The 10,875-nt window shown below is 44.3% G+C and overlaps 1 protein-coding gene across 2 annotated transcripts; it reads left to right on the forward strand.

The window, feature by feature from the left end:
* Positions 1-3,118: 3,118 nt before the first annotated feature.
* mylpfa (myosin light chain, phosphorylatable, fast skeletal muscle a) lies at positions 3,119-7,640 on the forward strand. Of its 2 annotated transcripts, none has more exons than XM_012825822.3 (7): positions 3,119-3,222; positions 3,892-3,990; positions 6,233-6,308; positions 6,532-6,636; positions 6,767-6,845; positions 7,034-7,082; positions 7,248-7,640. In XM_012825822.3, exons 1-7 carry the CDS (start codon positions 3,220-3,222, stop codon positions 7,350-7,352), a joined length of 516 nt encoding a protein of 171 aa, XP_012681276.1. In that variant the 5' UTR covers positions 3,119-3,219; the 3' UTR covers positions 7,353-7,640. The 2 variants fall into 2 exon arrangements, with proteins under 2 accessions (XP_012681276.1, XP_012681275.1); XM_012825821.3 differs by lacking the exon at positions 3,119-3,222 and adding an exon at positions 3,383-3,424.
* The last annotated feature ends 3,235 nt before the right edge of the window (positions 7,641-10,875 follow it).

Genomic DNA, 10,875 nt, shown 5'->3' on the forward strand with positions numbered 1-10,875 from the left:
ACCATAGACCGGATGGCCACTGTTGGTCGGTGTATGTTTTTTATGTTTAGATGGTTCAAAATGCTATGCATTGCTCAGAGTACTGTGTTGACCAGTGGTGCAATGTTGTGATTAGCATGTTACGTGATTTTAGCAGGTAGGAAGGTCTGTATTTCAGTTTCTCTGTGTAAGATATGCCATTTGTGATCGGGGTCTCATCGTTCTAGAAGGGGCCCTTCTATCTTTGTCTATAATATGTCCTTAAAGATACATTCATGTACTATGTTTATACAAATGATATCTTTAGGCACTGGGCATCATTAACTATATGTCAGTGTCTTTATCAAATATTGATGATTACTTCACAGATTAAAAAAAACAAGCAACAACAATTTTATCAATGAAATCAATGGAAAGAGATGTACCTCTGTGAAATGAACACTTACATTTGTCACCAGCAGGCTTTGATTAGTCTGCTAATTAAATCTATAGATAGAGCACACTGTGTCCAAAACCCACCAACTGCTGTCCACACGGTCTATAGTTCACTTTACAATTACATTGCACAATATTACATGATCATTTTAAGAGTTAGTTCAAATATTTTTAACACAACTATTCAATTTTGGCACAAGATTCATACATACAGTATATTTGAGTCCAGGTGGAATCGAAGCCTGTCCGTGAGTGTAACCCCCCGCCCCTTCCCTCATCCCCTCCCCCAGCTCTTGCTTCATCTCAGTTATCTAGACCATGTATGGCTCAGTCCGAGACTTGATGTGGTCAGTTACACATACACAAATGTATCACCTTGTCCCCCATGGGAAAAAAGCTGACGGCAAAATCTGGATAGGAATAGATCTAACGGATGGCAAAAAACGAGAGCAAACTAAAAAGTATCAGACTAAATGTTACAATTCAAAATGACGAATTGAAAATCTATTTTCAACAATTTCATATCTATTAAATATAGTGGTTTAATATGTCGAACCACTGAAAGCAGTTGCACTGTAGCTTTAGATCCGGTATGCTAGGAGGTATTTCCACACTGTACGGGTCAAGGAGGAGTTAAAGGTCAAAGCTCAGTGATGAAGCGCTGACAACAAAGGCAATCATCGGCAGGTGTCCAGGGACAGGGCTCCAAATCCTATTTAATTCAATCATAACTTCCATCAACCAGACCCCTGGTGTCTCTCTGTCGCTCTCTCTCTCTTCCTCTTACACTCACACAAACACACACAAGCACCAAAGAGTGAGTGAGTACAAAAGTATGTGCCCTCTTTGATTCGATGTGACTTTGGAAAGCCCTTCCTTGTTCGATAAAGGGGCCAAATGTAACCCAGAGGAATGTGTGTTTGCATAGGTATTAGGGACAGGTGGGACGGATCAATGGAGGAACAAAGAGTGTTGTGTGAGTCAGACGATGGCACAAAGGCACCGCCAGCAAAACGAGGGGAGTAGCAGGAAAGGAGGTACCATATTTACAAGACAGAGAGCAGGAAACGGTTGTAGAGAAGAAAGGAGAATTTAGGGAGACGGCGGAGGAGGGGGAGGAGGAAGAGGCAGGGCTTTGGAAACAGAGAACCAGTTGATTGATGAGGAGGGCGCATGTCGAGAAGAATAGCGGGTGCAGAAGGAGCAGACAAGTTTGTTTTGCTATTTCAGTGCTCCTCAGCTGGTGCCCTCCCCTCCCCTGAGGACCGTCCAACTGCCAAAGGCATCCCTCCCTCCCAAACGCTCAACGTTAATGCTAACACCCTCCAAGGCCGCGGAGATGTCCGTGGTAATCCCCTCAGGCTGGGGCCAAGGAAAGAGATCGCCTGGATGGGTTAAGTCATGGCCGGTCCATTTTCACAATCCTTTTAGGAGAGATGCAGAAAAAAATAGACATGCAGACAGACAGGCAAACAGACAGGCAAACAGACAGGCAGACAGACAGACAGACGGACAGACAGACGGACGGACAGACGGACAGACAGACAGACAGACAGACAGACAGACAGACAGACAGACAGACAGACAGACAGACAGACAGACAGACAGACAGACCAACAGACAGGCCAACAGACAGACAGACAGAAACAGAGAGAGAGAGACAGGGCTCGCAGTGACCAACGCAAATATGGACAGGGTGGGCGTTCAAGACATCTCTATACAGGGAAGGCTATTACTCTTATTTTAGATTAAGGATTTGCTACACGGTCCAAGTCAGAGGTTAAGGCATCGTGAGATTGTCTTGAAAGGGTGGCAAGGGGACTCCTAGTTTACCACCATAAAAACCTTCCCAGTGAACCACTCAGTGACCTGTTGGCCAACTGTGATGAACACTGAGAAACAAGGCAAGGCCTACAGTGGCTTACATCACATCCAGTGTAGGACTAGAGCTGATGAGTTTGAGTGGGATGAGAGTAAAGAAGACAAGGATATGAAAACTTTTGAAAGGAGAAGTTTGAATCAGGTGGATATGCCACCGAAGCCATAAAGTATGGGGTTGTTGTGACCGTGACGTGATGCCATGGGCTTTTATGCCAAGGGGTCATCATCATAACTTGATGGAGAACATCAAGCTGAGAAAAGACTGTGCAAGCAGGATGTGATGGCACCATAAAAAAAAATTTCCTGGATTTCACAGAAAAAAAACATGCAGGTTAAAAAAATAAAAAATGCCGTCCTTCAGCTGCTGAGGCTACAGAATGTTAAATGTGCTTTTACGTGTGGACTGGACATTGCACTCCAAAAATACAGTTGATGTGCGTATGCAATGGGGTGCAGATATGGAGATCAGAGTCTGGGACAGCAGTGGCTGTGGTAGTGGAAAGGAGAGTAGGGGGCACGGGGTCTGACAAGCAGCATGACAGCCCCCCATATCCATATTAGTCCACGTGGGACATGGACCTTACCGCCACATCCCCGGGGTTTCAGGTTCCCTCCATTCCAAGACTTCAGCGTCTATTTCTGATCAATGGTAAGTCGATAGGGCAACACTTCTTCTGCCCCTCCATCACTTTCCCCTACCTCATCTGTTCCTCTCATCCATGTCTCTTTTTCTTTCTCTCTCTCTCTCTCTTCCTCTCTCTCTCACTATACGCACAACCAAACTTGAGATTGGGGATATATTTAGCTAAATTATGCCGCTCTCGGAGGTATAAAAGTCTTTGGGGGCCAGGTCTCTACGCGGCTTCAGACAAGTCTTCTCCTCACGAGCTCCTCACCAACAGTCCTATCACACACTGTCTCAAGATGGTGAGTAACCATTGTTTTCCCCTTTCGTCTGGCATCAACTTCCTGCCAACTCCTGTGGTCCCCCTGGAAGGGTGACCAGCCCCGCGGAGATGACTTTGCTACATCGGTTAATTTCAGGGAATTTCAGGGGAGACCCTGAATAGTGGCAATTTGGACTTGGATTACCAGGATTAACATGGAACGTTGTGTATATGTTGGAAGGGTTAGTCCTGCATCACGCAGTCATTGTTCCTTAGAGACAGACAGACAGACACACAGACAGACAGAAACACAAACACCAGAACAGTTCTTCGTAGGAGCATATACCGAATGTCACTGGACAATCCTTCATTTTCTCATAGAATTTCTACAGTAAATTGGCCACCCTGCATTTTTGAAGACGCGCCTGTTTATCATTTGACTAGCAGATTATTTATGAAGCATATCGGAAAAAGTGGTGTAAGAAAACTGTCCAGTCAGCATCACATCACCCTGTGCAGCCGAAATGTGTTTTTAAAATGTAATTCCACGTCCTTGCATTGGCTGTTCCAGTGATATTTAGGCTTCATGCAAAAGTAAACGTATCCAGTGTTAAATGTAGAAGTGTTTGTATTGACTGTCTTCATGTAACAAAGCTGTGAGTTTTGCTGGAGTCTGTACCCTTAACCCTTGTTGTATGGTTCACCTCAGGCACCCAAGAAAGCCAAGAGGAGGGCCGGAGCAGCCGCGGAGGGTTCATCCAACGTGTTCTCCATGTTTGAGCAGAGCCAGATTCAGGAGTACAAAGAGGTGATTATTTCCCCACACTTAGCAGCTTTTTAAGCACCCTTCACAGCTCTTTGTCACACCTCGTGAAGATACCTAGTGGGTCAGGGCTGGGGAAACTGTTCAGGAAGTCATATCTATGAAGGTGTCACTCATGTATGAACAGCTACAGAATTAGAATGTCTTTAGGCTACGGGGCTATACTGTTACGTTTGAAGAATGGAATTCATCACACTTGGATTCAATTATGTCTGTGTGGGATCAGTTCTAAAGTCATGGTCAGGGTCCTCTTCAAGGCCAGGCCCAGAGAGCCTCATTACCAAAATCAGAGCTCTGTGTCTGACTCTATTTTCTACTTCACATTGTTTCCTCTGTTAAATATTGCTGCATTTCAAACAACGATGCTTTCCCATCTCACTCATCAGGGGTTACTAACCATGAGAATGTTGTTAGTAGGCAGCTATGGGGGTTTCTGTCGCCCTGTGAGGTGCCCAGGGGCTCCTTCACGCCTGACCTCTCATCTGTCAGTCACTCCTCTCAGCTCCTCAGCACTAATCCTCCGTCATGGCCCAGTCAGTGGGGAGAGGAGCAGCTGAGGGATGGGATGGCACGAAAGGGAGAGAGAGAGAGAGAGACAGAGAGAGAGAGAGAGACAGAGAGAGAGAGAGAGAGAGAGAGAGAGAGAGGGTGAAAATGAAAGATGTATATAGGAAGGCTGAAAAAGATAGATAGAAGCTGGTAGTTAGAGTGTAAAAGGAATGGAGGGTGAGAAAGAATAAGGGAGACCGGGTTCATTTGAAAACATACATGAGGTCAGAGAAAGAGGCAACTTTGGGGAAGAAGTGAAAAAAAACAGAAGCAGAGCAGAGACGAGGGGATGGGATTGCAGAGGACAACAGAGACAACAGAGGACATGGAGGGACAGGGTGCAGATAGGGACAAGCAGAGCGTAAGATGCAGAGGTGTGAGACTGAGGAGGCGTGAGCGGGTGCATGTAAAAGGTTAGCACAATAAATTCGAATTATGTCAGAAGAGTCAGTGTCAGCAGGGATGGGCCACCCATGAAAGCGGAGAGGGTCTGAATGACGGACAGTTTATGACACATTTGGAGGTTCTGATTCATACACATAATTAGACTCAAAGTTCTGATTCATACACATATTTAGACTCAAAGTTCTGATTCATACACATAATTAGACTCAAAGTTCTGATTTATACACATACTTAGACTCAATTTGAGATGATTAGAGCTATTTGAGACTGTGTACTTCAACAGTTTACTCCACATAAAATAACCTGTGTGTGTGTGTGAAAAGCAGCTGTGTAGCTGAGAGCTTGAAACATTGGATTGCAAGACTAAGGTTACAGAGGTAGTGAAAAGAGACAGTTTAAGTCATCTATAAGATACAAAATATGGGACTACATACAGTTTGTGACAGAGATGGTGGCTGCGAGATCGAGGAGATCAAGATGAAGGTCTAAATATGTGTGAAGGCTACGAGCTAGCAACAGAGCTACGAGAAGCAACAGAGTTATTTTGAGGATGGGGATTAGTTGGTAATGAGTCAAAAAGAGGGGACAGTGTGTTTGTGTGTGTGTGTGTGTGTGTGTGTGTGTGTGTGTGTATGTGTGTGTTTGTGTGTTCCCGGGGTGGTTGCATTTGGGTAAGGGGATCCAGCCTCCTTAAGCACCACAGATGGAATGTCTGACATGACAGTTGGAATTGACTCAACAAATGAAAATAGAGGGCTGGCTGTCTGAGGGCGATGGACTGCTGGTGGCAGTGACAGGGTGTGGTGTGGGTTATGGCCGTGAGAGGCCAGCAGCTGCTTCATTAAGATCAAGATTATAGGGTCATCTTCGGTTTCAGAACTGGGAGAGCTTTCAAAATGGGGCTAGGGGTAACATGAACACTTGTCAGATGACAGATGGCAGAATGTTTTCTGGGAGTGCCTAAAATCATGGTACCTGTAAGTCTGTAGGATTTCACTATAACTTTGTTCTATCTAGGTCAGTGTAGAAGCGTTCCACAACTAGGCAACTGTGCACAACGGAGTGTTGCATATGCCATTCACTAGGCATACACAAATCCCACAATATTATTCACACATGTAATTACCTGTATTCGTCACAGTTGTGCGCACAAGTCACAGCGAGAAATACACACATTTTTCACCACGATAGAAAAGAATCAGCTTTGATCTCTTCTCTTCTCATTCCATCTCACTGTGACCAAATCCCTATGCTTTCCTGCTCCCTCTCTTAGGCCTTCACAATCATTGACCAGAACAGAGACGGTATCATCAGCAAGGATGACCTTAGGGACGTCCTGGCCTCTTTGGGTGAGTCGGATTCCCATTCAGACTGAGCCCCTTTAGAATTCCGTTCACTAATATTTTCAAGGTTGGCCCACCAGGAATGGCACAGCGACCTTAACCTCTGAGGTTATGTAATGTTATGTTGCCAAGCTATGTGAGCAGTTGTGTGGCCGAGTGTGTGTGTGTTTGTGTGTGTGTGTGTGTGTGTGCAAATTATCCTAAATCTACTGTGTGACTGCTCCAATAGGCCAGCTGAACACGAAGAATGAGGAGCTGGAGGCCATGGTTAAGGAGGCCCCAGGCCCAATTAACTTCACCGTCTTCCTGACCATGTTCGGCGAGAAGCTGAAGGGTACGTTTACCCATTTGTCCTCTTTCACTTTGCGCTTCTTCCGCTCAAACAGTCTCCCACTTCTGTGTCTCTCACACACTTGAGTGTATGAACCTTGTCAGGTAAAATCCCTCTCTCCCACCCCCCCCAGGTGCTGACCCCGAGGACGTCATTGTGTCTGCCTTCAAGGTGCTGGACCCTGAGGCCACTGGCTCAATCAAGAAGGAATTGTGAGTTCTACTGTCATCTTTCCTGAGAATAGACATATACAGTAGTTACAATAACTACCTAGCTAGTAAGCTAATTAGGCTGTTAGCTAGTTAGATAGGACAAAATAATGAAGGTCATTTGAATTGTAATATTCTGAACAGGAACTCTTATCTCAGCTAAAACAAGTCTTCATCTTTTATTTCCCCAGCCTTGAGGAGCTCCTGACTACCCAGTGCGACAGGTTCAACGCTGAGGAGGTGGGTTCACATTCTACCTCAAGTCGATCCAATCTTGCTTTTCAAGGACCATTTATCATGACTAGTCTCTTGTCTTATTCTCTAACTCTCTCTTCATGTGTCCCTCTCCCACCCTCATCCGCCTATCTACCTCTTTATCCTATTTTCTCTTGCTCCCCCTTTCAGATGAAGAACCTGTGGGTCGCCTTCCCCCCAGACGTGGCTGGCAATGTTGACTACAAGAACATCTGCTACGTCATCACACACGGAGAGGAGAAGGAGGAGCAGTAAGAAACGGATTGAAGAACAGAAAATGAAGAGATAAAATACTCATCCCTCATTGCTCTACCTTCCCGATCCTTTCTTTGTCTTCCTCTTTTTTTTTTTCCCCCAACGCCACATTTCTTTCCCTCAACTCCCTTCCCTTTATAATCCTTGTCTCGTTCACCTGTGGGAACTCTCGCTCACCAAAAGGATCTAAAGACTCTAAACTGAGAGAGCAGAGGGGGCCCATAGGGGGTCTGTCATGTTTGTAAGTGGGGACAATGGGATTATTTTCAATAAAATGATCTAATACCACTCCCTTTCTTTCTCTCTCTCTCATTCTCGCTCCTCTTTGCTCCCACGTCCTTACATCCACCCATTCCCCTGGTTACCCAGAACCAGAATGTGTCTGATTGTGAGTGTGTGTGCGCCTCTGCTCTGGCTACATCTATAGCTGATCCATAAAATGTTGGAACTCCACAGCTGCTGTGAAGACAGCAGACAAACAGCTGTTTTGTGGTGTACACACAATCACAAACCCCTTCTTCAGTTGAAACGTCTGAGGTCCGGGCAGTCCGTTATGGAGAAAAGAGGAGCTAAAACAGTTCCCTGTAAGTGATTGTAGCTGTTTATTGAGAGGGTGAAAGAGATAGACCGCCCCAAAGGGAGGAAAAGGAGCAAAAGAAACATACCATCTTTGCTCTCCTTCTCCTCGCCTTCCCCCCTTTCCTTCTGTGTCTTTTTTTAACACCACCTCCCTCTCGTTTGCTTTCTACATCTGGGTTCTCCTGCCTATGTCAGAAAAATACCTCTGTAAGTAATAAAACCAGGCAAACTGTGTCCAGCGTCTGTGTTTTGTACACGCTCTCTGAAGCTTCCTCGCAGGCTCGCACAAGGTAGTGGTAGAAGGAGGGAAACAGCACCCTCCTGTGGGTATACACTATGATAACATATGCCCTGGATGCAAGGTTTGGATTAGAAATATGGTTCAGAAATACCTTGCAAGGTTACTAGCTTATCCATCAACAAGCCAGGACTGAAACTCCAGCACAATTACGCTAATGGTGGATAGATATAGGTTTCACAGCTGAGTGTAGGACTTATTGCTCATACTGAAGTTGATTGTACACGGACTTGCCCAGTGCCCACCAATTTCATCTGTGATATTTCTCTTACCCACCAAGCAGAAACAGAGGAATACATGTTCCCCACAACAAACACCAAAGTGGAACTTGAAATGAGGAAGTTTCATGTCCGTGCCAGGTGCTCCGCATTACCATAGAACAAAACAAACTACACCACAATCTCTACCGCTTCCATTTCAAGGTTTCAGAGAAAAATGAGTATTTATGAATCCAGGGCTATTTAAAGGAATATATGAGGCCTTTGTGTCTAAACCTGCAAATATTAAGTGGCTAACTGATTTATATTCCTTCACATGTTAAGACTGCAGTACCTGATTCTAGAGATTCTAATTCTGGAACCCTGCAAAGAAATACATCCAAATTAACTGAAAAAACACTCACACAGTTTAATATAATTATGGTTTATTATTATTATTTCATCACAACTGTTCTTCATTATCATAATTATTCATTAAATACATCATGTGTAGATTCTCTTCTGCTGTTAAGGAATGATTCTTAATCTACCATTTTATTTTCTGACACTGATGCATTGGATGTAAACTCAAAAACAAACTGACAGACAGCACATAAACAAAAACATGGGAGGCTGGAGTGGAAGACGTGCCATGTGATAAAAAAAAATAAAAAAAAATAAAGAAAAAGAAAATGTTACAAAAAGTTTAAAAGGCAAATTCAAAGAAACGAAATGGCCCTAATGTAAAAAGTGCTCCACTCCTCTAGTGCCAGGTGTAAATACGAGATGATGCGTTTCCTGCCTTGTACGTGACAGTGCTTTTGTGTGTGCGCTTTTGTGTCCCGTGACATTTCATTTGGATTCCAACTTCAACAAGTGAAAGGAGCACTTCACAGTCTTTCCTTCTTGTGCTGGGCCGTTTCCTCTGGCCAGTGTGACCCTCTGCACTGAGTGACCCTGCTCTCCATGGCACACGGCCCCCTGGGACTGAGAGGGGACTACGCTGAATGTTCAGTTGTTGTCGTTGTCATGATAACTGAAACCATCAATGCTCTCTGCTAAAGCCACGACATCAGCACAGGTATGACAGGTGACATCCCTCTGGGGCACTTGAGTGCTGAGCTGCTCATCATTAGGAGGGGTGGTAAGCATTGCATAGACAAACTTAGTTTGATTAGCGCACAGTAGTGGCTGTTCAGGCAGGCATCATCCACGTTATCTAAAACTTCAGCACTGTTAAAACACCGCTAAAAGCAGTCATGACAATTAGAAAAACAACAAAAAAAACGAAATGAAAGAGTGTACCAGGACAAAAAGGGCATGGCACCCCAACGCCAGTCCCCGAACGCTAGTTAAGACGGACGCAGAGACGGACAGAAGAGAGAAGAGAACAGTACACTTTGTCTACGTTTCCATTGCACTGGCACGACACGAACAGAGGTCATGATGTCCAAATCAACGTTAGGAGTGTCAGTAATCTACGTTACAGTATCCCACTAGCGCCTCCCCCTGACCCAAATCTACCAAGGGTATCGCACGCAAGTACACAAGTGTCTGTGTGTGTGTGTGTGTGTGTGTGTGTGTGACACTAATAACACTGAGTTAACGGGGCAGAGTGAATTCCTAAATAGTGATTTCTTCACCACAATGCCAGCAACGTCAGGGAGCACACTGTGCCCTTGCACCCCCGATCCAGGACCCTTCTGTTTGAGGTTCATCTCTGACAAGATGATTTTCCAGTTAAAACACGGAGATGCTGTTTTGAGCATCAATGTAAAGTAAATGGAGGACTTCATTCCTATAGGTTTTTGCCTGCTGATCAGGCAGTCTCAACATACCAAGCTGGGATACACATGAAACCGGTGTAAGCCACCGCTAAAGCTAAAGCAATATGATGGTCACTTCTAATCACCCCAATTCAAAGCATTAGTTCCGTAATACTGTCATGCGTCAAACTGATGATTCATGGACACCATCATGATCTCTAACAGGGGATTTGTTCTTCCAGATTATGGGAATATGAATGTGCAAACAAATGAAGTGAGATTTAAATGAAAACTTAAAAAAAAAAAAAAAAAATACAACAAAACAAAACAAAAAGCATAAAACCGTAACTCTTTTTCCAGTCAAGCAGGCCTCCATTTTGCTGGCATGAAAAAAAAAACAAGAATACAAAAAAAAAATCCTAAATAAGCTGCAGGGTAGGAATCGTATACAATATATAGCAGATCTGATTAAATTAACACAATTTATACACTGATACATTACAAACCCATAAGGTTAGAAGGCAGTTAATGCTACAAGTTCTGCACCAACCCTGACCACAGAAGGGTCCTAACGCACGCTGGATTAAGTACTCAAACGCTTCAGCTGAATAGATCTACTGTACAATAAATACAGAAGTGGTTAATTAGTGAGGGGGCTTTCAGCTGATTAAAAATGTCATAAT

The sequence above is a fragment of the Clupea harengus genome, chromosome 1, assembly GCF_900700415.2.
Source record: "Clupea harengus chromosome 1, Ch_v2.0.2, whole genome shotgun sequence".
Classification (NCBI taxonomy): domain Eukaryota; kingdom Metazoa; phylum Chordata; class Actinopteri; order Clupeiformes; family Clupeidae; genus Clupea; species Clupea harengus.

What these genes read in the sequence shown, in the direction of transcription:
- mylpfa (XM_012825821.3), top strand. Translation starts at nt 3,398, where the DNA reads ATGGAACGTTGTGTATATGTTGGAAGG. An exon ending in GTTCGGCGAGAAGCTGAAGG is followed by an intron (nt 6,637 to 6,766) that starts GTACGTTTACCC and finishes CACCCCCCCCAG; the next exon opens with GTGCTGACCCCGAGGACGTC. An exon ending in GGCTCAATCAAGAAGGAATT is followed by an intron (nt 6,846 to 7,033) that starts GTGAGTTCTACT and finishes TTATTTCCCCAG; the next exon opens with CCTTGAGGAGCTCCTGACTA.